Source organism: Vidua chalybeata, chromosome 1, assembly GCF_026979565.1.
Source record: "Vidua chalybeata isolate OUT-0048 chromosome 1, bVidCha1 merged haplotype, whole genome shotgun sequence".
Classification (NCBI taxonomy): Eukaryota; Metazoa; Chordata; class Aves; order Passeriformes; family Viduidae; genus Vidua; species Vidua chalybeata.
The window spans coordinates 19,214,512-19,241,651 of NC_071530.1; the positions used below are offsets into that span (position 1 = coordinate 19,214,512).

The following is a 27,140-nucleotide window of genomic DNA, read 5'->3' on the forward strand; positions in this document are numbered from 1 at the left end:
CTTTCCAAGGTGAGACTGAAATAAAAATAAAAATAAAAATAAAAATAAAAATAAAAATAAAAATAAAATAATATTAAAAAATACTGTAACTTTTTGTCTGTCTGACTGAAAAATGACTCTAATTATAGAGTGATTTTTGGAGGGAAAAAATGTTTATCTTTGTGCTTGGTCTGGTTTTGCCTCCCTTTACCACAGAGCAGGCTCCAATTTGGTTCCTTCACCCTTCAAATATCACTTTCTTGTCACACCATGCTGTCTGGGAAAAGACTGAATTTTCCTTCCTTTGTTATTTTCCACTTTCAAATGCAGAACTTAATCACAGCTCAAAGTGCTTATGAAGTTCATGTGAAGTGTCACTGTGAGTGACTATGGTATGCATTTGTAAGATATTTGAATAGCATTGGTGCTTATCACTTAGCTCAGTACTCCAAATCTTGTATCTGAATTATAGCATAAATATGTTCTCTGTATTTATCCTTTACTTAAATATTGCTTAATCAAACTGTACTTCAGAATAGGAGGACAATTTGAGTAGTCAGAAGAAGATTTGCTCCCATCTTGCTGTTGTAAAATAAAAATAGCTGACTAGCTGAATACAAGGATTCTAAACTAAAACCAGCCTGCACAATTCTAACATTTATGAAAAATTTGAATGTTACAAAGGCATAATTAATAGTTGATGCAACACCGAATTCCACCACTGTTTTAACATTGTGCACTGCTCAAAATTTAAAGCATTCAGGTAATGATAAGGATGCTCAGAGTAGAATAAAGTTCAGCAGTCAATCTTCAGCCTGACAATGGTTCCATAATTTTATGGGATGGAAAACTTGGAAAACTATAGCTACATGTTCTGTAAAATACTCCTGAAATATCAAGTAAACATAGAAGTAAAAGATGTTTAAACCCAAGCTGTTATTTTACATAAAATGACTGAACATGCACAAGCCTCAATATTTGTAACTCTGACACAACATTTGAATAGGCAGTAGAAAATAAAGACTTCCATAGGGAATTCTTTCTGTTGAAAGAGGCTAAGAATAAAAGTGAGATAAAAGAATTTTCAATTCCACTAGAAAGAAAAAGATCAAATTGTGGTTAAAGTGAGACTTGGCAGAGTTCTGATTAAAGAAGAATAGGAGGATATTTTCTATAAACTTAATGTCAGTTACAACAATAAAGGAAACATGCTGAAAAGCAGATAAAGAATAAAAAATATGCTTTTGCTCAAGGCTCTGAACAGTTAGAAGAAAAAAGATAGTGTAAGAGGAGGACCCTAGAGTCAAATTTCTGAGATTATGGTACTGGAATTTCCAACAGAATCAGCAGAAATTTATATCAAATGTGTTCTCTGGGAAGGAGCCACACTGAGTCCCTCGTACCAGATTACAGTTGCCACTGCTTTGATTTTGTGCATTTGTACCTGCACAATGTGAGTATAAAGAGCTAATAGCAACAGAAGTTAGCAGAGAATTCTGATCTATTGGCATTACTACATGTTTGGCACACAAGTAATTTCTCAAGGTTTGATGCAAACAGCACTGAAGTACTACTTGATGTACTTTACATTCTGGTTAGTGATCCTAAAAAGCACAATTTAGCTCTTCTTTCTAACATGATTGTCTGAACTATTTTCTTTCTTTGAATATGCAGCTGACACTCTCTCAGATTTACAGTTAGTGTTGCATATCCATTGATTTAGTCTCATTTTTAAAATAAAAATATGAAAGTCGCCTGTGGAGAAAATGTTTCTTTTTCCACTTTAGAGAAAAGGAAGCAGAACATAGGAGACATGGAATGATCAGCTGAGATAACACAGAATTTGTAAAAGAACCTAGAATTAAGCCCAGATTTTCTGAAAACCAGATGAGCATGCACTATTTCACAGCTTCTGTGTTTCCCATAGTACTCACAGACCTATGAATGGTAGAGCTGGGAATTAAATTGAAAAACATCAAGTCTCAGGTGATGTGTATCAAGGCACAGATCTCATTCACACATTGCCCATGCTCTTTTTTATTCAGGAACTTTACTGGGATTTTACTTCTTTTAGAAAACTCACATTGATAACATTAACAACTAGTTGAGTCCTTGTGACAGTATAAAAATGACCTGGTGCCTAGAGACAGTATGAAACAGGGCTGTTCACATGTCTGTTATCACACATGAACCCCCAGTAATCACCCAGTGTACACCATGGCTGATTCAGTACTAGGGGGCAGCAGCATCTGAGCTGCTAGAAAGAGAATTGCAGCCACGGTTTGGTTAGTGCTGGGTTACTGCCCCTGCTATGTCTCATTCACAACTCTAAAAAGAGTAAGAACTGAAAGGAAGCAGGAGCTATGACAGGCAAAGGAGGCATAGAGTGCTAAACTGCATAATCCAATGCTTAAATGCTTATAAAAGTATGTGAATTAGGGCTAAGAAAAGCACCCTCTGTTAAAATTCAGTGAACACTTCAGATAGAGAGCAAAACAAGGAAGGACATGAATCATCCTGTAACTGGTTATGTTCACAGCAACTTAAAGTTCAGAAAGCTATTTGTTTCCCAAAATAGTATCTTAATTGTGTCTCATTTTTAATTCTAAAAGTGAGTCCAATTTTGAAGTCAACACTGAGCACTAACAGTCACCAAAAGAGATTACAAAAGAATTACAGAATAGCAGAGGCTCTTCAGTTTCTTAATTAAGGGTACATATTGATATTTGTTGTGATATCCAGTGATTTCATTAATGCATTATGATACAGATATTGGAAGAATTAATAGATCTGAATAGAGGAGGAACTAAAGATGACATTTAAGGAAGTGTACTCATCAAATTTCATTTATTTCCCTAAGCTGGGAATATCTTCTACAAGAACATGTTAGAGAATTCCTGAGTTTAAGTGACTGGAAAGATTGAGAGATATATATGCTATAAAAAATCTGAAGACTATGTTGGGAAATGGAGCACTTTGCTTGAGGTGGTCCTAATTTCAAATAATCCAAAATTTATGAAGAGACATATGAATTTCAGATTTGTTTAAATAAAGTTCTTACATTTTTTTTTTACTTACAGTTCTTACTCTTCTTGACCAGTGTTTAGTGTTTAGTAATATGTAAAATTTAAAATATGCTAAAAAACTAGAATTTTCATTCACAGTACTTCATTACAGAATCATATCTAGGAGGCTGTAGGGCAAATATTATCTCAATGATGCTCAGTTTATATTGAGGAGCAAAACAATAAGAGGTTAGCACTTCTGGAAAGCAATTAAAACAATTGTGATAATTCTGTCCATACTAGTACAATAAACATGCCCAGAAATGTTCTTTGGCACTGAAGACTGCTGGCACACAATGGCCTGTGCCTTAACAAGCAAACTCTCTCAACCTTGAAAAGGAGGAGGCTTCCAGCTGGGAATTACCTTTGGAACAGTCCAATTCCTGCACCATGCCTGGGAACTGTTCTGGACAGTGCTCCTGGGCATGGACTGAAATCAAACCAGGAAACATCACAACTGTTTTAGGGACTCATACAATTGTTTTACAATGCCCAGGAAGCTTCCCAGGCTGTGTTTAATTTGCAATACTATGTAAAAAGATACTTTATATGAGAAGATGAACTATGCTTGTAAAAGTGACTGAGGCTACCATTCTGCATTATATTTCAATGAAACATGAGAAAATGCAAATACAGTTTCCATTAAAAAATCTTGGTTGATTCCATTAAAAACCACTTGACATACTTTATTTATTTATTTTTCCTTGTTTTATTTATTTCCCTTGTAATGAGAACAAAGGAAATTAAGACTGATAATAAAAAATTGGTGGAAGATAGATTTCTCCATAGTAATGCAGTGGGTTGGATGCTTATATGAAACGAAAAAAATCTAATGCTTCCGAAAAAGGAGATTAACATTCATCCTAAGAATTATCCTAGAGTCAGGTGTGATAATCTTGGCTGCTTGTTTCCACAGATGTGTCCTGAGTTTTGACATTCCTGAAATGTTTTAATGTTTTGTTCTTGGTTTCTGTTGTTTCAAGGTTTTTCTTTTTTTTTTTTTTTTTTTGTTTTTTTTTTTTTGTTTTTTTTTTGATAGTTGAAATAAGGAAAGAAGGGGACCAGTTGAGAGAATTTTATCTAGGCCAACAATTTAGGCAACAATGGCTAGATGGTATATGGCTTCTGAAATATAGACTCATGAACATTCAAATATTCGATAAAAGTAACCCAGCAAGTCATTTCTTGGAACACAACATCCTCTGGTAATCAAGGAAGGAGTTTTGAACTACAAATTAAGTGCATCTCAGACATGAAAGGAAAGAAATCTAGTACCTTGTTACTCAGTAAATTATTCTACTAAGAGGTCTACGAGACAGAATGAACCTACTACACAATCATTATTGTTACTAATCCATTTATAAACCTTTTCTGCAACTGAACTTATGTGAAAAATCATCCTAAAGTCATCAAACTCAGGTTGGCCAAATTGGTGCATTTTCTAATACATCATTTTGGGACAGAAAAAAATGTCCAATTTGTTCATCTGTTGTAAGCAGTACAGTTGATTTATTTCAGGCCATTGGAAGAAAAGATAAGGTATAGTGCAAAATAGCAGTAGCACTGCTCTATGTACAGCAATGCATAAAAGCACTGCAAAATGAACAATGATGGGTAATGGAATGATCCTGTTATTGTACTATCCTATCCTTTTTTGATTACAAATTCATTTAGGACTAGAAAAACTAGTTAGTTTCATCAGGAAACTAATAACTAATATAAACTTATTTATATATATGGCTCAGAAACTGCTGTTGTGGGGCCTAAGAGCTCTTGAGAAACTAAGAGAACCAAATTATGTTTGGTTTTTATTGCCTTTAACTTTCATATTAGAACTTTGAAGTTCTAATATGTTCAAAGTCAAAACATATATCCTACCATATATGGTTAGAGAAATGACCATGAGCTATTTTAGAATCCACTGTTTTCATTAGTGGAAGACGGTCAGCTTACTTATGACTCTTTCAGTAGCACAGGAATAGTAGTCAGCACAAAACAGTATAAAGAACTATACATAAAAGTCAACAGAGAGAGAACTGGATAAAATATCAGTAGTTCATCTATTCATCATCCACCTGTATTTCACATTTCACATGTCATGTATTATGAAAATTATCATACTAACCACTTTGTATTTCAATTTATTTAATGCAGCTTTGCTATGTATTTTAATTTGTTATCAGAAAAGTCTGTTTTATTTGAAATTTGAATTTAAATGTCCTTTGCATTTTTTTGTATTATACAATTAAAGTCCAATAATTATGGTAGATGACCATTTGAGGCATTTATTTGGGAATCAGACAAACTATAATGTCTTGTGTAGGAATCCAAGAGAGAGAGAGACAACCTATCACATACAGAATGATGACTACAAGCCTGAGTCAGGTTTCTTAAAATGTCTAATATATGTATAAATTGCATCATAAGGCATCTGTGGAACCCTTTCATGGGTGAGTATCACCTTTGTGCAATCAAATAGGAATTTTTCTGAATTCAAACATAGCTATTAATGTAAGAAATGAACAGATGAAAAGGAAACCAAACTGAATAGAATTTCACGCTGAACGTGGCATAGTTCTGTCAGAAAAAAACCCCCAAGTTTAATCCCAGAGTAAATGCCTTTCTAATACAGTGTGGCAATGCCCACTGGAATGGCTATCACCCTGAAGATAAACAAACAATGAGGAATTAAGTCTATACTAAACTCTCTTGTGATTTGTGGCACAGAAATCACAGTTCTAGATGTAAATGGTTCATTAAAGACTGAGGTGGGCTTTGTCTTATAGTTCTAATGCAATAAATGAAGAATAAAATATTACTAGTATTTAAAAGAATTGCAACAGAAGTTTCTAAAGAAAAGAATTGTACTGCTACCTATTTTTCTAGTTATTATATTACACCTATTTGTCATTTTGGTGTCTTAGGTGCATCTGTGAATTTAAACATGGAAATGAAATACAGATGTTGTCATCATCTTTCCAAATTAATCAGCAAAATTAGTATTACCTAAGGTATATATAAGCGGTGTATGCCTTCTATCCCTCCTCTCAATGAGATTTAAGTGCTTAACTGTCCTCTGTATGTTTGATAACTACTTCCTGCATTTATAAAAAACACCTTAGGAATGCCATATATTTGGTAATAAACAGAACACGAGACAGACTTTACAGGAAGGTCTTAGAACAGTCCAGGCAGTGGTCCTTTCCATATTAAGTGTGATATCTATGTCTTGTCCAAGCCGTGTTGCAAAACTGGATATCACAGAAATCTGCAGAGTGGATAATGAACAGAGTCTCTAAGCTCCAGAAGACACAGCAGCAATTCTGGCAAAGGATGTTATAGTGAACATCCAGTTAGTGAAAACAATCTCAAATTTTGAAAAGAAAATGATACTGTAAGAAACACATATGTAGACTATTAATAGTATGAGTGAGCTGTCTTAAATTGATCACTGTATTTACATCTAGATTAGGAATCTTCAAAATGCTTCCCCATCTTCAGGACCAGGTTTTAATAGAAAATATTTTAACAGAAATACTAGGATTTCATACTAATGAGAATTGTAGCAATCTTCTGCTCCTTTTCTAGAAATAATTTAAAGTTCTATAACCCAGCCTTGAACTTCTTAAAAATCTGCATCAGATTCTCATGCTGTTCTGAGTTATTCAGGAAAACAAAGCAAGGTATGCATATGTGTGACTAATACTGCAGCTGCACAAGACTGGCTATTTCCTGGATGAAAGCAGGATTCAAATTCACTTGGTTAGATATCAAATTTTATGGAGCTGCTGAGAACATCAGTGAGAACATTGCAGAAGAGTGTGGAGAGAAAAGAAGCTTGCGGGAATGAATGGTCTGGTCTTGCACTGACTTGTACAAAGCCCCTGAAAGCTAGTGCATGTTCACTGGGTTTCTGCTCAGAGACGGAGCTGTTTAGGTTTATCAGTATTAATCATAGGAATTATTCCAGACAATTTGTGCTGGATGGAATTACAGAAATTCCACAATAATTTGACTGACCCCAGCTACTATAAAATTCCACCAATTTACAAAAAACTTAGAGAAGCTAGTGATCTGCTATTTATCCATATGAGATTCTCAGTGAATTGCAAATTTCTCTGGCTGCAGGCTAACTTTCAACAAATACATGTTTGAGCTCAGGATCATCTACGTTCCTTAACAGTACTTTCCAATGTACTGTTATGGACTGATATGTACCATTATTTCCATTTTTTAAGTGTACCATTACCATTTACCATTATTTTTAAGTGTACCTACAGGGTCACTGAATTTAACACTCTCTTCTAAACAGAACTGTCATCCCACTTGAGAATATCTATTACTATAATCTTGTGAGGCTTTCTTCATCAAGCAATACCATCACTGAGCTCATTCTGGTTTGAGAAAATGCTTTGTTCATTAAACACTTTTGTGCCACTGTCTTTTCTTGCTTTAGTCCCATCAGGCTTACCATGCATAAAAATTCTTAATTATTGAATGCTAATTTCCTAACAGTTTCTTGCAGTGCATGAGGGCAAATTAGCTTGTCAAATTAAGAGCAAGCACCTTGGAAAGTATTTGAAGAAGTTGGGTGTGAAGCAATTTTCTGCTCAATAAAGTATAGATCTACTTATTGTATTGTTCCTATCAGTAATGTATCAGGGCTGACAAATTTACACATTCATTCTTGATACATTTGTTGCACTTGATTAGAAAGATCAATTGCTGTCTCAATACAGCTTTTAAAATTAAAGAAAAATTTTAGAGCAAACTCTGACAATGGGCCATACTTTCTGATTCTCAGGTCTGCAATATGATTGCTTCATAATTGGAAAAGAAACTGTATACAGGTTAGAAAAACATCGCTGCCATTACTTTTAATTTATCTCAGGGTAAATGTGACCTAAATTCAACAATCTGATTGTGAAGACCCATGTGTTAGGACTCAGCTATATTTTAATAGAAAACCCCTCCAGATGTAGAGGCATACAAACATCCAGAATCTGGGCACATTTCTTTTGCTTTTTCTGAAGCAGGGTATGATTAGCAAATTCATGGAGCCAGACACACTGATAGAATGAAATATATTTAACAGAATACACTATGTATTAAACCTCTAGCCCTTCAAAAGCATCTAAAATGAGATTTTCCTTGTAATTTGTATATAAAGCTATTACATTGATTGGATTATATATGCTCCCTCTGGTGGTTTACTTAATCCATAGAAATACCTTTTTTTTTTTTTGTTTGTATTTCAATGGCTTAGATACTGTGACCAATTTAATAACAACAACACGCTACTGTCAGTTTAATAGTGTTTGGATAAAAAAAGCCTGAGCATAAACCAGCCAGGCTTCCTCCCATCTTTTAATTTGCATCTGAACTATGAAATATTCCTAAAGCAATCAAAAAAAAAAAAAAAAAAAACAAAACAAAAAAAAAAAAAAAAAAAAAACCAACCAAAAAACCAAAAAAAAACCAAACCAAACCAAACAAACCCCCCCCCCAAAAAAAACCCAAACCAACAAACAAACAAACCCACAAGCTTTAGAACTTCAAGTAGTTAAAATAAGGAAGTATTTAAAAGTCAGCATTTTGAACCAATTTGAGGCTTTATGATGGAGTGCTAGCAATAGTGGAGAAGGAAAGTGGATGTCACCTATCTGGAATTCTGTAAGGCCTCTGGCACAGTTCCTCACAGCACCCCTCTCTAAACTGGAGAGATACAGGTTTGGTAGTTAGATGGTGTAGTGGATGAGGAACTGGTGAGATATTTGCATCTATACAGTAGTGGTCAAGGATCAATGTCCCGATGGAGATCGGTGACAAGAATCCTCAGGGGTCTGTAGCAGACCAGTGCTGCTTAATGTCTTCATCAATGACACAGACAATGGGATCGAGGGCACCCTCTGCAGGTTGGCAGATGACAGCAAGCTGAGTGATGTGGTCTGCTTTTCCTGCTCTAGTGGAATTGACAACCTTCATTGTGGTGTAACAGCTGAAGAAAATGTAGATATCAAACAATAAGTTATGTGTTTCTTATTTGCATTTAATTGCTTGCTTTTGTAAATCCAGAGGCTTCTCTAGTTAGATAGAATAGTAATTATTTTTATGGTTTTATTAATTCTGCAGGGAAGGTGCTTTGCTTAGCTGATAAATATTTTAGGTTACATAAGACTGTTACTTATAAATACTACAATATTTGAGTCAACACTTTTCTAAATGAAAACAGGTCTTGTCAATTGGGATATACAGACCAACAAACAAAAAAAAAATCATTTTCTTCTACCTCATACTAAAAATTTCCAGACATAAACTTACATTTGAAAGTTAACTAAACATGTTTCAAATTTCCTTCTAAAGGAAGAAGAACAAACAAGACATTTCAAACTTATCCAGAAGTTCAGAAGCCAAGTAATAGGAATTCTTTTTTATCTCAATTACTATGAGGGCACTATGGAAAACTGTCACTTCATATTTCTACTGTAACACGTTTCCTTAAAAAATGCATGTGCCTAAAGATTCTCCCCTCCCTGCTTTCCAGCTAATCAGCATAGAATGCAAAACAAGTTGTTTCTTTATTATCTGCTTAGATGGGAATAGTGATTATCATAATAAAAGATTAGAAGTATCAAGCTTTAAATCACATTATTGCTACTATTCCCAGACACATTTCTGATTTTTCACATTGCTCAGAACACATTCCATAAACCCCAGCTATAATCTGTTCATTTTCACAACTAGCGCTATTGTTGGCACATAGGACTAAGCATTGAAGTAAAATGCACCACAAATGGGACTTTTATTTTTTTAAGAGTATAAGAAGCTTTGGGAGCTGTGCATACACACAAGGGCAGTATGACTCCCTAAAGTGCATGGAGTGTCCTGCCTCACCACTGCACTCAGTCCTGGAATTTGTACAGTCTCTTTCAGGGCACTTTTCAGACTTGGGGTTTGCACTCTATGGGCCAATACCATAAACTGGTATGATTTCAAACCACATTACTCAATGCATACTTTGGAAAACAAAGACTCTTAAGGATGAGAGTGCAAAATGTCACTTCTTTTCAGACCAAGGGAAGTCCCCAGCAGGGTTGCCGGGAGAGCAGTGCCAGAATCCAGAGTTTCCAGGCAGCCAGTGACTGAGGGTAGTGGAGCTGGTCTGAGCTGGAGACATGCAAAGAAGTACTCAGGCTTACACACCTCCACAAATAATGGGCCATTCTTCAGGGGTGACTTGTTTTCAGAGGGCCAGTGTTCACTTACCTCCTGTGCTTCTGGGGGTTCTCCAATCACTGACAGACTGTTGTGTCAAGGCAGTGTCACTCTTACTGTGTAGAGAAGCCTCATGGGGCTCCCATGGGGATTTCACTGCTCAGCCCTGCTTAGATTCATCTGAAGATTTTTTTCTCGTACAAAGTGTTGGACCTTTAGAGATTTTTTGGTCCTACATACTACAGTTCAGAATTTGGTAAAAAGCTGCTTTTAGTACTGCTCTCCTATTCTGTGTAACTTCCCTTGAAAACCTAAGTGAGTCTGCCAGCAAAGCATCCTTGTGGATCCAGCTGTTTGCCTTTTGGGTACCCTTGGCGTAAGGCAGACTGTTTTGAGGATTAAAAATTTGAATATATGTTCCAACAGTGACAGCTGAGTAAAGCTATCATCTAAACTGTGTACAGCTCCTGCCGTTAGTACTACAGCCCTCCAGTTCCCTATCTTCAGTGTAGGGGTGATGGTACCACACCAAACCTGACTGATGTTGCAGGTACTGGGAAATGCTTTTATCCTGAATTGATGAAGTGAAGCATGAGACATTCATAGCCTGAGTCTCCAGCACGCACAGATTGCAAGAATGTGCTCTGAAAAATCAGTTTCATTTCACTGCCCAAATCCGAGACTTTCCTGAAGTTTATCAGAATAAAAATATCAATATCTAGGGAATCTTTATTTATTGGACAATCAACTTCATATATTTTCAAGGGAACTCACTATCTCAGTATATGCAAACAAGTTTTACAAACTGAAGCTATAAAAAACCAGCAAGGTGGTCTTAAAACTTCCAAAAACTTTTCTAGAAAATGACATCTCTAATGTGCAGGCTATACACAGTGCCCAAAGTATATAAACATTTTCAGATGCATAAAGTGCTATAAACAAATCTAACATTAATGAATTCTCCCAATTTTTACATGTCAGGAAGTTAGAGATAATGAAGGGCAAATGATCCACGTTTCAGCCACTGGAGACCAACTTGGGACAGATACTAAAGTGCTTCAGGCATTTTATAGACATAGATACTTGTGTCGGAGAAAGTTAGAATACCATCTTAGCTTGCATATTTATAGTTAATCTCCTTTTGAAGAGTTTTACTTGTGAAACAGTTATGAAATATACATAGTTCCAACAGAAATTAGCTCCTAGGGGGATCCTCCATCTGCTGAAGTCAAAGGAAAATGATGTGCCTTTGCTTCAGTCATGAAAAAGTTGTGTGACACACATCGTATTGGATTTCAGACTGGATAGTTTGATGACCCCCTATGAAGGAACCAATGGTGATTTAAGCTTGTGGAGAGTGAAGGAATAGAGGATTCAGCCCTCAGTCACATCCAAAATGAACTTGCCTCTCCAACCATTGCAGAAGTTGCACAGCAGCTGGGCTGAAGTTACCGGTAGGAAACAACCCACTGTTGTAGGATAAAGCTATTTTCATTCCAACACAGACTGCCCACATGGGGAAGTAAAGTTTTTCTGGAATGGTCCCACTGGTCAGTTTTCCTTGTGCAGTTAAATGTTTTACATCAAGTTTTGGGGGTTTCTCCCCCCCAAAAAAAACTGTACTTTGCTGTGTGAATGATTCAATATGTGGATTAAATCTAATGCAAGGAAAAAAAAAATAAATGCAAGATGGTGCTCCTGGTAGTAATGTTTCTCTGGCTAAATGGGGTAATAAGTACCTGAGAAAAAAGGTTGTTTCCCAATGGCTTGTTACCCACATGGAAGTCTGTCTGCTTGAGAATATCTCACTTTAGAGCATCAAAGTACTACTGTGGCACCATGGAAAGAACATCTCTGTGCTTTCCAGGCATATCTGACCCTCACTACCTATCAGTGCCCTCAGAAACAAACAGGAATTCTCCCTCTGCACAAATCTGAGTGCTAGGTCTGTCGGGTGATTATTGACACATTGAAAACACATCACTGCCATTTCAAAGCCTTCTTCAGGCTTTTTCATCAAAGGCTAATTGGCTTCCCCCTGCTGGGATTTGCCTACAGACAGGAGAGGCAGTCTTGGCTCCTAATCTCTTGGACCAGTGTGTCCAGTCAGATTTGCAACTGAGAAGCATTTCTCAGGCACTGCTCCTAAGCATTCCTCCTACTACAAAAAACCCTATGAGGACACATTTGAAAGTGGACTGTAAATATTAATTTCTTCATCCTTTAGGCACTTCTGAAATGTCTAAGCTAATACCTCATGGAATTCTTTGCCCTTGGTTTTTCCAGTCTGATTTTATCCTACTGCAGCAGAGCAGTGTATATCATAATAGGAGATAAAAGTCTCCATTGATTTACAAGGCTAGTGAGTGAAGAGCAGCGACATACAGAAAAAGCTGAAGGACTGTGAGGTAGGAATTAACAACTTTCCATCCTTTATGATTTTTAACCAGGCTATTAGATTTTCCTGTTGAGGACATGCTTCTTTATTGCATGCAAAAAGAATGTTTTAACACAGCAAATTTATTTTTGAGGGGAACAAAATAACAATGTGGTACTGAAGCAAATGATTCTGAGCACTCTTCTTTGAACAAGACATTGCCACTGAGATTGGAATAAGATTTTTTTATCTCTTGAAAATGATTAGACATGCTGAGAAAGTGCAAGGTCGAGAAAGAGAGGCAGACTAGACTGTCTCTAGACTAGAAGTCCAGAGAAAGTGTGCAGAACTGGTAGAAAATTTTCAAAGCTAAGATAGAATGGTTCCTCAGCCCAATAATCCTTCAGTGTAACCAAATAAATATTCAGTTTTCACATTTTGGAAAGCAAGTTGTCTCTTTTCACAAAATATTTAACCTTTTATTATTTCAGATCTATTTCTCCATAGAGATGAAATAGTTGAAATTGCTCATTACAGAAACTGGAGATGAGTGGCCAAGAAAGACAACAAGGCCTGAAGCAGACATCAATCAAAGCCATGTTTCCAGAGGAAACAGCAAACTAACAGATTAGGTGTAAAATCCTGTATCAGGTGTTCTGGGGAGTGGACCACAACTTCTGTGGTCAAGTCCTAGATGAACAAAGTCACGAAGAAACCGGTCTGATCTCACAGCTGGCTCTGCTTTGAGTGGGAGGTTAGTCAAGATGACCTTTTCCATTCTGAGCTATTTTATGACTCTATTTCATGACTCTATACAATTCTCCATTTTCTAAAACCTGGATGAATATTGCTCATCCTGACATATAAAAATTGTATGGTATGATTTTTTAAATACTACTAAAATTCCCATGTAGAAGCATATTCTTAGTTTCCTTTTCAGTATCCATACTTTTTCTAAGGAATCCTCTCTAGTTCCTACTTTTGCTGGTAATCAAACAATGCCCAAAGACAACCTGCATGAAGTGACAGTCTCACTACTGTCAGTAATGGCTTAATTAATAGCAATAAAACTAAGTATACCTGCTGCATCTACTCAAAAGCACAACCATGCTGCAGAGTGGAGACAGCTGGTTTTGGGAAACAGTGCAGAACTACCTCACAGTAGGTTCATCTTTGATCTCCACATGCAAAACATAAAGCAAGGTTTTCTTCATTCAAACTTTAATTGAATAGAAATAGATCTGTTCAGACTGTGCATTTTTAAGCATTAAATTACACCTTGCCAGTTGTGAGGGGACAGCCAGAAATGAGCAGAAGGAAACACAGTGTGGCTACATGTCTGGCTCTGCTTCTACTCAAGGTGAAAGATAAAACTTAGTTCTCCACAGTGAATTTGTGCCTCAGTGAGCAAAACATATTTCTCAGCAATTTCAGAACTCAGGAAACTCAGGTGTTTAGAAACTAGAGGGAAACAAAAAGGATCTGAAGGTTTCTGCACCTGCTCCTTACAAGAGGTCTGGATTTTAAAATATAAGTGATTTATCCAAGCAAAAATGAGAACACTGGCCACAAAGCAACAGGCCTTGCTCAAACCAAAGCCAACAGAAACTCGGTGCTACAGCATCTATTGATGGAAGGAGACTGAAAGCAAGGAATTGGCTAAGGCAACCAAGAACTCTTCATGCTTTCTTGGAACAGTCTTCTAGAAGTATTATTACTCTGGAATATATTTGGTATGTTTTCTATTACTTGATTTGTCTTAGCTCTACTTCCACTAAAAAGGTTTTTGCAAGACAAATGGGGAATAGTTACTTATTAAGTGACTTAATACAGGAGTTGCAGCTTAAGAAAACATTATAAAAATGAGTCCAATTTCCTAATTCTGCGCTGTGTTCTTCAGATATTTACCAGTTCTTCAACATGGTGTCAAAATATTCCACTGTTTTAGAATGTTAGTTACCTTTTCTTGTTTCATTATACATCTGTTTCATACAAAGTATTTCTAACCTAATCACTAGTGCTGAAGAGCATGGCAACAATAAATGTCCATTATGAGACTGCATTTTGTTTCAGAGAACTGGCATTAAATTCATCATTAAGGTCAGTGAAGGTCAGTGACTGAAAAACTTTTTGAAAAGCTGCAGTTGCAGAGTTTCCATTTTGCTGGCTGTGCTTCAGCAGCTCCACAGTCTAAATCATTCCTGCCATGGACTTGACTGTCCTGGTCCATGTGTCACTGAGAGCCTGAGGAGACCCAATGCATCCACTAAGTGTAATGACAGGTTAAAAAGGAAAGTACTCTGACAGTTTGGATGTATTGGCCTCCCTGCTGTTAGCAGGAATTTTTTACATTAACATTTTGCATCTCCAGGGGGTTAAATTATTTTTCATGAAGGCAATGATGTAGGGAGAAAATATGATTTTTATTATGATATCTTCTTCTTTTTCTACTTCAAAGTATGACTGAAGAAATAAGAACAAGGGTTTAACTCCCGAGTCAACTGTTTTGACTATTCTTGCCTAACTGTTTAAGTGAAATGTGACGATGAGTTGCTAGTGCTCACACTTGAGATTTATGTTCATGTGAATGCATACATATAAACCCAAATATAACAGCTTTTAATGCTGAATAACCTGTAGGCAATGGTTTTGGATAGCCTTTGAGCACAGCTCAAAAAAAGAAAAAAAGAAAAGAAATTATTTTCTCTACCTTTGGAGTTTACTGCACCAGCTGCAGTTGAAACCAATCTGGGCAGTGACACAGGGACCACAGCTGGTAAACTGGAGACAAGCTGGGATGTAGATAAACATGAATTATTACATTAGTCTCATATGTGTTTCACATAAAAAACACAAAAGAAGAATATATCTTCTGATTATATATATTTAGGAAGTCAACAGGTTCAGCCATGTCTAAAATAAGATCCTGAATTCAGCCTGTTATAATGCTTTGCACAATTGCATACACAAAAGGACATTTCATCTGTGGTATTCCATTCATATTCCATTTGTAAATGTACTCCTGCTTCCACATCTGTTCATTCAGCTTCGTTCCTAAATTTTTATCTTTTTGCTCAATATTAAGTATTTCCTTAAATCTCTTTCTTCCCTGGCTGTTCTTTGGTGTTGCTAACATTCAGACATAAGCAGATAATAAGACTGACAGAAATATGTGCAAAAAACTATAACTGAATTAAAAAAAAGGAAAAATAGATGTTTCTACTCTTTTTACAATAGTACAGGTGGCATTTTAAACCTCAAGATTTCTAAGCAATGTAGTTTTACCTTGGAAAAAAGAGCCAGATGAACTGCAAAATATTTGGAGCCATTTGTTTGGGGATATGCCTTTGTGATGCACAGTACACAGAAGAATTCGTGTTTGCATTGCAAGCATGAAAACTGTTCTTTTTTTCTTCTTGAGGAAATGTATTTAAAGGCAATATAATCATTCTTCTGAAAAAATGATTTGGCACAAATTTCATTCAAAACCTACTGGGAGTTATGTACCTATAAACTAACTTGAGATACATGAGGATGAACTGGATAATGTATCATCCATATGGGAATCTAGGAGAGGATAAATGAATCTGTTTGTGATTCCAAGTCCACAAATAAAACAAAATATTTGAAACTGTGTATGTGTTGCTGGGAAGGAGAGGGAGATATATGCTTTCTAGATCTGGCTCCTGCTTATGTAATGTTTTACTTACTTGGAAGTGGTATCATTTCAACAGCTGAGAGATTGGTAATCTTTGACATCTGTAGCTCCACCCTGTGGTATTCATAAATTGTTCTTCTGCGGACATCTAACAGGAAAGAAAAAATAAACCATATTTTCTTATTTTGCAGTTTTTAGATTGTGAAAAATCGCGGATGTAATGAATGCACACTGTTCATTAGGTGCACATATGGCAACTATTTTTCTCAAGAATATATTTTTGACTTTGAATATCACAAAATAACATGTAAAGATAGATAGAAAATTTTTAAGTGGAGAAACCCTCTGGCCTGACAGAAAAGGTACTTCTCCTGGTAAAGAATTATGAAAATGCTGAGTGTGCTCTCAAGCATCTTAGTCACTGATTTAGGCAGAAATTCTAGAGAGTATACTGTCAGACATTTTAGAGTGTATTTCAAATACTTGCTTTCCTTAGATATCTTTCTCAGCTTACAGATTTGAGAGAAATGCTTTATATGTTCCCTTTGTCAGTTCTTGCCAAAATGTACAAACAAAACTTATTTCATTGCTTAATCAAATTTGTTAGCTACAAGATGGCTCACATCTAAGTGTACTAGAGTATATTTTCATATAATAACATTATATTAAAGAAGACAAACTTCCTAAACAGCTGTTATGCATAATCTTTACACAGGCTGACTGCAACTGTTTCTCAAAGCAGAAATTCAATGTAGTCAATGTACTGCTCTGAAGGGCTTTGAACTCACAAGCAACTGTAAGACCCATGCACAAGATACACGTGAAAAAAATCACACAACTTCCCACAAACTACTTCCCAGAACAATCTCCTGTAATGTGTTCTGAAAATTCCAGATTTTATATATACAGTTGCAATATAGACTGGAGGGCTTGTATATCTGAAAATTAAAAGTACAACCTATAACACCAATCTGACACAAAAATGACAGCTTTCTGCTGTGCTGCTTTCATATTTATGTTATTTTTGAAGATCTGCTAAACTAACTAAAATCAGAGCTAAATACAATCACTGACCCTCTGCAATCATTCCAGAGAAGAATTAAGGGTTACATACAAAGGACTAAAGATGACCCATTCCAGTCTTAGTCTATATGTAAGAGAAGAAAAGGGACTTGTAGACAGTCACAAATTCAGTCTTTGGAGGTCTTCTATGCTGCCAGTCCTGTATGGATTAGGGCACACCTTATTGCTTGAGGAAGCAGCTTTTCTGCCCTCTCTTACCTCATTAGCTGTCAGGGATAAGTAGGCAGTATCTCACTTTCAGACAATAATTCTATTTAGCTCCAAATCAGCACCATTGCCAATCACCTCTTGCAATTTATTTGAAGCTCTGCTATGAGTTCACCTCTCCTGATAGCAGAATTCTCTTTCAGTATGAAATGAACCTATAATTGAACTAGTTTTATGTATTACCTGCAAAGTCATTCTGACTAGTTGAAAGATGGATATGGGCAGGTGCCAAACTTTACCCCAATAAATGCCTCAGCCATGTCCCTCAGACCCACTGGACAGAAAGAGTTTTCAAGACTAAGCTAATTATGTGTTGGGATAGGGAAAATCTCTTGCCAGCTGCAAGGGGTTTATGCTTACAGGAAGATCAGTCTCCTGAAAGCCCAACCAGAGTGATTGTAAAATGTCTTTGAAATGAGCTCCTGCCAATGCTGAAGGCTGTAATTTTTTTCCACAGAAATTTTTAAAATTTTGTCAAAAAAAAAAAAAAAAAAAAAAAAGCAAGTGAATGTGAACACATAAATTAAAAATTAAAATGCTGGGTGTCAACACTTTATTTGAACTGCACCTCATCACTACTGGTATAGACTAGTATTCTATAATCCTGTTAATGCTGAACCTTTCCTTACAGGTTCCTTATAGGGCTTACAAGAAATAAGGAGCTTCTGGCTTTCCAAAGACTCACTAAGAACCAGAGATTCAGGGCATAGGCACTTTTACCTCACCCAGTGCATGAAATTTCTGAAAAACACTACTTTTAAGAGAATTAAGTGTGTTATATTAAAAAAAATCTAATCATGCATATTTCAGCATGACCGTTTATTCCATTAAATCCCACTGCCTGACATACTCAAATTTAATCTTTTTCTTCAGAAAAATGACTGTGTCAACCACAGGGGGTGAGTTTGCATATGAGGCATCCATCTAACATAAGAAACTTACAGAGAGGTATTTACACAGTCACCTTCTAACATCTTTGTATATACTTGCAGACAGGTGGTTGGAAAAGTGAGCATTCAAATTTATCTGCCTGACCAGGCTAGAAAAACATGCAGGCCTAGATTCTTTTGAAAGTATGATTTAAACATGCCATGCTTATATCTTTAAAATGTACTTTTCTATCTCTATTTTGAATTGTGAGCTGGTTTCCCTTAACAAAATTGGTTAAAAAAACTAAACTCAACAGGATAAACAGGAAAATGAATACTCTGCCCTCATGCTTTCCCTCTAACCTCTTCACACACTCCTGCTTCAACCCAGGACAGACATTGCATTTCACTCAGGTGGAATTTGTTCTTTTTCTTATGCTATTTAGCTCTTTAACAAAAAAGTACTAGTGCAGAATCACAAAGAGCTTATATATACCTTAGTACAGATGTTAACATGACAAGAATTAGTGAAATAATTTGATGCAGTAACATATCAATATTTAAGCATCATGTGCTGGTATTTTGCTATAAAGAAATGTTACATCAGGTCTAGCAGGGAAGGGAAGAAAGGAAAAGGAATTTTGTATGCTTTTGAAGTAGCATTCCCAGTTCTGAATTTCAGAAAATATGCATATATTGTTCTTCTAGTCATGAAAATATTTTACATTTCTACATGTCTGGGTTTTTCAAACAAGTTTTTTAACTAAATGGTATAACATTAAATATATTCTTTAATAACTGTCTATTTTTATACACTTGGTTTAATTTGCAGTATGGTTCAGACTGTTATTTGGTTTGTTTTCATGGCATGTACTTGTGCTGTCTTTGAACACAGGCCAAAGGTACAGTCCCAGCAGAAAAACCTGAAGAAAACACCAGCTACCTGAGGTAAGAACATATTTCTCATTGACTGAGAGAGATAACATGGGGGTCAGAAGGTCATTTGAAAGAATTCTTTCAAGGGATTAAGCAATGGATTGTTAAATTATGGATGTGCAAGATTCTGCTGTGACAAAATCATTCTGTGTAGTTTTATCACAGTAGCATTAAACTAAATACTTCTATATATAAGTATTCTTTGAAACAGAACTGCAAGAGTTGACTAAAGGTACTCGATAGGGAGAGTACTGTGGAGAGGGAGCAGTGCCAGGAGAGCACCAATGATTTCTTAACATGTCTGCAGGGTCAGTAGTTCATAACAAACTATCCTAAATACATGTCTGACAGATGCAGAATCTCTTTGTATCTTTTCCATTATATAATCACTACTTTTCCTCATACACCATTCCTCAGCTAAAACCTGCAATACAGTGAAATGTGAAAATACTGGAGAAGTCATTCTGAGTTTTTAAATTATATGTTAACACAAATAAAAACCTTTTCCAGTGAAAGATTTCTAGGGAATTTGGATTGGCCATATACCCAGAAATAGCTGCTAAACAAGGCCATATGTATTCATACAGATGTACTTTCAGTTTTAAGTCTTGCTGATAGAGAAAACACAAATGGCAAGAGGGTTCATTTGATTATGCAGAAGTCAATTTGAAGTAAACAATTTATGAAACATATCCAACAAGCTGCAATCAATTTGTGGAAAATATAAGGCATAGAGAAGGGAGGGGCACAGCTGCTGTGTTGTACAGCCACTGACTTTGCTTGATAGGGATGTTGTTTAACATCACTGGCTGAATAAAACCTGTGCTATCACCACAAAAGGTAAAGGAATCAGAATGTCAAAGCATCTGTTCTTTAACAGCTTTATATTGCTAAATTTATCAATATTAATTAATTCATTCTTGAGGCACTGACACTGGGACCAAACACTAAAGCCTGTAATCCAAACACCTCCACAACTGCTCCTCTGAATATAGCACACATCTAAATCTAGATAAAAATTCAGATTCCCTAACTGTATTAATTTTATCCTTATCATAACAATTACTAAAAATATCCTTTTAAACCTGGGAGCTGCACCTCAAATCTGTGAACAAGTAAACCAGTGAAGTAGGCTCTGAAAATATATTTATGAACAATGTACTAAGAGCTGTTCTGCCATAATGCTCTATGCCTACCACACATGATTTACTCTGAAACTCTCCATGTCCTTCCAGATTTGCCCCAATACCTGTTGCCAGCTATAGAGCTCCTGGTATAGGATCAAGAATCCCACCACACACCAAACTGCCTCACTCTAAGATCTGTCTGTGGCTGTTAATATTTTAAACTTTGATCAACTTGTACCAGTCCTGGCAGTATTGTCATGCTACCAAAGATCAACAGCATGCTCCTGAATCAAACATCTAGTGCAAGGAACCCAGCTGCCTTGATAAACCTTTTTGGACCAGCAGACAAACACACAGACTGGAGCAGCTGGCTCTGTGGGATTAGTTACACTAGTGTAAAGAAGAATAAATACTATGATTTTAGAGTGATAACTTTGGGGCCCATTTTGCACAGAGGTAAATGATAACACTGCCAGTAAGGCAGCAGGAAATCAGACTTGATTTCCCAAGTGGTGCTGCACCTTTATATAATAGATATCAGAGCATAAATGGCCAGTGGTCTTTTACTCTTCAGGAAGTTAATCCTAAGGTTCTTTTAGGGGCTTCACTGCTGTAAACAAAGTGGTGAGACATCTTGAGCAAACATTTATAACATGCAGAGTTGTCACTCAATTATATGCTTGAGTTACACTACATATTGAGTGACACTAATTGCACTGAAACTGGAATATTACTAACACATAGCTCAGCTACAATTTTATTTCTGTACAGAGTGTTGTTGATAATTTCAGCGTGATTAAACGTTAAGTTGTCAAGGCATGGATTTCCTAAAAGAGCTGCATCCAATACAGTAGAGGCCAAAATCACAGAGAAGTATGTCTCATTGTGGAGACAGACCTACTACCCATTATCTCTTAGTGTAAGACTGCAATTCACTTGTGTAGATGCCCTGAATCTGGCACTCTCTCATTTCCCAGTGCATTTCATGGTTTTGTAGAAAACAAACACAATATGGGAAGGCTTTCTGGTGGGGTGTTCATTGCTAAAACACAAAAGTGGGTTGCAGGAAATGCTTTTTCATTTCTTCTTCTTGCACAACAAAAAGTTAATTGAAAGACAATAGGAAAGAGCACTGAAACAGAGGAGAGAAACACAGTAACCCTGAATGAGAGGAAAAATGGAGGGAAAGAAAGATGATAATGAAGTTAAAGAGAGATCTTGGGAGTCTGCAGAAGGAAGAGCAAAGGACACCACAGGCAACTGAAAGAAGGACCAAGAACAGAATAACAAGGAATGCAGAGAAATAAACAAGAAATAAAAGGGAGCTGTTTGGAGAAGGTGGGCAAGGAACAAAGGCCCTGAAGCAGTGAAGTTCTTTAAAAAAGTCTTTCTGGAGGAATACGTAAAGCTCCCAGCTTTGTTATCAGCAACCATGTTTCTAGCTGGAAGACATCCATGAAACTTTCTCACTGTGTTTGTTACAAAAGGAAAAATAGTATGCAAGTGTTCAACCTGTCTGAAGAAGAAGAAATCAGGATGATCACCCTAACTTACACATCAGAAGCAGAGTTCCAGAGCCTGGAACTTAATTTGGATTACCTGGATAGAGCTGAAACTTTTCCTCAGAAATTAATCAGAGGACCAAGTTTGCCATTTTGCTGTCATATAAATCTCAGAATTATCAGGTTAACCTGGTGTCAATCAGAAATTTATTTCCCTTAACATATTACCAATCACTCCAAAACACTTCTAGAGTATATACAGGCCTATCTATATCTAGGTATAAAAGATAAAATAGTGGCTAATCTGCAATAATATAATTGTAAATGGAAAATAAAGACATGGTCTATAAGCAAGAAGTAGTAGCAGATCAAGGAAATATTTATATAAAAAAAACCCCAAAACCAAACAGGCATAAAGCCACCTGCCAAAAATCTCCCATCTCCATGCTCTAACTCTTAAAAGATAGGGTGAACAAGTGTAAGTGCCTGTGTGCTTATAGGGGCAGATAAAAGGAGTATTACAGCCAAGTCTTTATATGAAGAAGTATATTAATAAAAATAGGTATGATATTCTCAAGTTCCTCCTTTTAAAAAAGTTCAGAAAATCATCCCTTTTAGCTCTTGGCTCTTCAAGACTTTTCAGCACTCATTAAAATACAGTTTTGAAATGAAACGGCTGATCAAAAAGCATGTTTTCTCTTCCCAGAATGAAATAGGTTTGCCTGGCTTTTGAACTCACCTTTCAGAAGTATTAAAAAAGTTATTACCAATCTTTTGGACAGTATATCTGAAAAAAATCTGATAAATAGTTAGCTTTAAACCTTCTGAAATTAATAAACTAGGTCTGTTATATTGAAATTTTAGAATACTGAGCATACAAAAGGCACCAAAGATTTTCAGCATTTTTAAAAATTGAGGGGATATATTTGTTCAAACAGGCTTGTGTTGCTCTTGGCGTCTCTTTCCTTTTCAAATGCACAATATGTGCAAAAAGAACAGACAGAGCTCAAACATGAAGCAGTAGAGTTTGGGGTGTTTTATTTATATTATTTGAGGGGGATGATTTTGGCTTTTTTTCTTTTTTAATAACTAGCCATGAACATAAAGGGAGATTGAGTTCTTTTGATGGAAAAATCTTAGATAAAGTGGGAAGCTAGAAATAGTAGTTATACTTCTTTGCCTTCTCTTGGGACAAACAACAATTTATATTCTTCCATTGTCTTAAGAAGTCAACAAATAAACCAAAATAACAATTCTATCATACCACTTTTTCAGTAATTGACTAGAGCTATAGTTGATTTAATACCTCTGAAAAACAAGAATTCAAGAACATGCATATTTTAAGAGCATCTGATACTGGCTTTCTATGGGCCAACATTATTTACCAGTTCTGTCAAGGTGCTATTATATTGCCTGTAAACATCAATATAAACCTATTTCATTGAGCACACAATTCATCTTCAGGAAAATCTACTGTGAAATGATGGTTCCCTTGATTAATATTAGCTCTAGTGTAACCTGCAGTCTAGCAAAAATAATAATGAATTACCACCATCCACAGAACTGGTAGTTAGGGGCAAGAACAATGCATTGTAAACAGCAATACATTAATAATGCTCTCAAAACTGCTGTAGCAGTAGCACATTTTATACTCCTTACCCACATTATAGTCTCACTTCTGTTAGCAGAAATTGTCATGTGAAAAAAAAAAGTTATGCTAAAACCAGAAGCCTAGTAAGTAACTCTGCATTCATCAAAACCAGTATTATTTACTGGTAGTAAAATAAGGTGTTTGTCTGAAATATTTCTACAAAAAGAAACATTCAGACTTGAATAAAGACTCACATCTACCATATATTTTCCATGCAAAATATATAAATCTAATACAAGTCCTTTAGTGTTGTTTTATTATGGAGGCCTGGTATGAAAAGATATCATCCTGTTGCATCTCTTGGCTAGAATTTCCCTGTGACTATTCTCATAAACCATTTGCATAAGTCAATCAACCTAATTTCCCCCAAATCCATATTTGGAGCTCTTAGAAACTGAAGATTCAGAAATATTCAGATGATTTACTTGCAAATATCACTCACATTACTGATATTTGTTGCCTAGTTTCATTTGTTAAGTGCTCAAAACCAATCCATACAAACATAGGCACATCGCAACTACCTACCTTACTTCAGAAACAAATTTCTTCTCTCTTAAGTGAAATCTTGGCATGCTACATCCTTCACACTACTCTCACAAGTAACAAGTAGTACTGAAATATTCCATATTCCCCAAGACAGGAATGTAAGACATAGGGTTGATCCTCCTTCATGTTAAAGACTGTTTCATATGTGACGAGGAGATAGGATGAGCTGAGAGGCCAATTGAACTTGCTTTGTCAGTATCAGCCCCATCTGCTGTCTGTCTTAAAGCTGGGCTGGATCAGGTCAGGCCTTGTGAGCACCACAGGTCTGCCAGAGTTCACTTTAGGAGAATATGCCTGGAGTCAGCCCTAGGAGACTGGTTCAAGCACAGCTCCTTCCATCTGCACCCTGCTATTAGGGCTTCATCGAAAACTGATCTTAGTAAATTTTCTCCAAATATATGTAAACCCAGTAGACTTGAAAAGTGAGCATATTCTCTAATGGCTAAACAACCTCAAAGGCTCCTGTACACAGTACGTTAGAACATTGAGAAAGTCACACTTGATTTCCTACTGTTTGTTTTCAGTGAAGCCATGCAAAGTATAACTGAAGCCAGACAAAACTAAATGCCACCTGCACTTACTGCATGTGGCATGCCACTGCATGGCACTACTGCCATGACTATGTGAGCTCAAGATGTTATTTAATAACTACATCTCCTCTTTTTTCCTCTCACTAAAATGTGTTCATGAATTTGAAATACAGAATAAAGTATCAAGAGCTTCCAGCCTAGATGTTTTTGGATACAGACAGTTTTCCTAAACAGATTGCTTCTTCTTTATTATGGATATGAAAGCATGTTCCAGAAAAGTATCTTATGGAAAACCAAATTGAGCCAGTTGAGAGTTTAATTTGACATTATTTGACTGGCCATTTAATTTTATTTACTTAATTTATCAGCTGAAAAGAAACAATGACAGGAAAAGCCATATTGGGAATTATCATTATTGGGAATTATCAAGCAAATAAAATTGCACTTGAATTAACGAGCTGAAATTAGCTAAGTTGTTATGCAGCTAGTCATCCTTGATGAAATCAGCTTATACTAATTTTTCAGCCTCCAAACCATTAGCACCACTACAATTCTACATACTGGGAATTTGCTGGATCCTGTGCACGACTACAAATGCATCTGAAAGTCCCACTTTCACTGGGTGGTTGGTTGAACTTATCTGTGTCACAGCGACAGGAATCTAAAAGACAAAACAGGAAGATACTATTGAAATATTGTTCTAGAAAAAAAGATTAAAAATAAAAAGCACTGCCAAAATGAACATTGAACCAGTGTTACTTAAAAGTCCTAAATAAATATTTTATACAACATAGCACAATAGAACCACAAATTATTTGAAGATAGAAATTACTGGTTTTACTTTCTATTTTATCTCAATTTTCTTTGCATTGTTTCCACATGAACCCTTAGAGGTAGAAAAAATGTCAGTGACAAGGCAGAAAAGGGTAGGCATTTCCAGTAATTACCCTCAACTGATAAAAAAGTGGGATGATGTGCTAGTACACTCAGGATGAGGAGGCAATACCTCCTGTCTACTGTTGAACACAAAAACTGTGAAAGTTCAGCTTCGGATGAACATTTTAAAACTAATGGCTTACTTAACTTGCACTGAAAACTGAATTGTTATCTGTAAAGGGCTCTGATAGAATGATAATAATATTTACTATGTTCTTGAATAGCAGGAAAAGTGTTGTGGTAAACATGGAAAATTCCAGATGCTCAATTGCCAATATCTAGAGGAAGAAGTAAAAATATGGAGATACTCTTAGACCATTCCAGGCAGGTACCTTAGGAGTAGAATAAGCCACAGCTTTCTGTGAGCTTCCTATGAGCAATTTCTGCCAGTTGCTGCTTTCAGATATCTTATGTTTGGATATCTTACTTTTCAAAGCTGCCCTTCAGTTAAGCAGAAATTTCTAGACTGAAAACAGATGGAACTAGATCAAATGTAAGAAACTGAGATACAAGGTATTAGTTTCGCTAACTCAGTAGCTTGCTCTGGCTTTACTTGTGTAAAACTACAAAAATTATGTAGCTGGCCAGTATTTTTCACATAGCAGAAAAATGCTGAAATAAAAAGCTGGTTATTCATCCAGTGACTGAAGATTCAGTTCTGTCTATGTGACAATTAATAGCATGATTTCTGGCACTTGAGTTAAGCATCAGTAGTTCTCCTTGTTCCCAAAATACCTTTTAGTTTTGCTTTTTCCCAATTACACTGGTAAGTAAGTCCTGGTGAATTAAACATTGTCATATATTTCCATTCCTTTTACTTAATTTAGTGACTGCTTTTTGGGGGGTTCTTGCACAACATGATCTGTTGTGGCATAAAAAAGGCTTGTGGCATGTTATCAAAATGACAGGAAAAAGAAAACTGGCTTGGAAATACTGCTACAATACATCAGCTTAAATTTGGCTTATATCAGCTGAGCTCAGATGCAGTTATTGGATAATATGATAGAAGAAGGCCAAAAGCCATATTTTCAAATTCTTCTAAATTTTCTGCAGCATGAAAGCTTAAACAAAATATGGGAATTATTCATAGTCTCAGAATACTGGAAAGAAAAGCTTACATTAACTATCAAAGAAACTGTCTTAAAGGATTTTGAGGAGGATACTCTAGACAACCTATTGAAAGTTAAGTTAGAAAAAGCACTGATGAGGATGATACAATGACTTTCTCTTCAAAGTTAGAGAGGAAGCACAGCAGTTGAAGAAAGGACACAGAGTGTATTTGGAATTGGCATTAGTAGGTGTGTGACAAAAGATGCTGGCAAAATTGTCATCTTAATGCATAAATTGTGTCTGATGCATGAAAAGGATTATACTCATTTGTATCGTGTGAATGTAAATCAGGAGAAGTTGCACTCTGGTCTTCTCAAGTAAGACTCCTTTCTTTTCTTTCTTTTTATTC

The 27,140-nt window shown here is 36.0% G+C and overlaps 1 protein-coding gene across 2 annotated transcripts in view; it reads right to left on the bottom strand.

Annotated features, from left to right (window-relative positions):
* The window catches only part of PLXDC2 (plexin domain containing 2), a 247,268-nt gene that overhangs the window by 33,984 nt on the left and 186,144 nt on the right, over nt 1–27,140 (bottom strand). For both annotated transcript variants that reach the window (XM_053959107.1, XM_053959096.1), the window contains exons 7-9: nt 25,307–25,406; nt 16,347–16,442; nt 15,347–15,428 (exon numbers count right to left, since the gene is read on the bottom strand). In XM_053959107.1, coding sequence (XP_053815082.1) covers nt 15,347–15,428; nt 16,347–16,442; nt 25,307–25,406 — 278 coding nt within the window. The remainder of the gene's footprint in view (nt 1–15,346; nt 15,429–16,346; nt 16,443–25,306; nt 25,407–27,140) is intronic.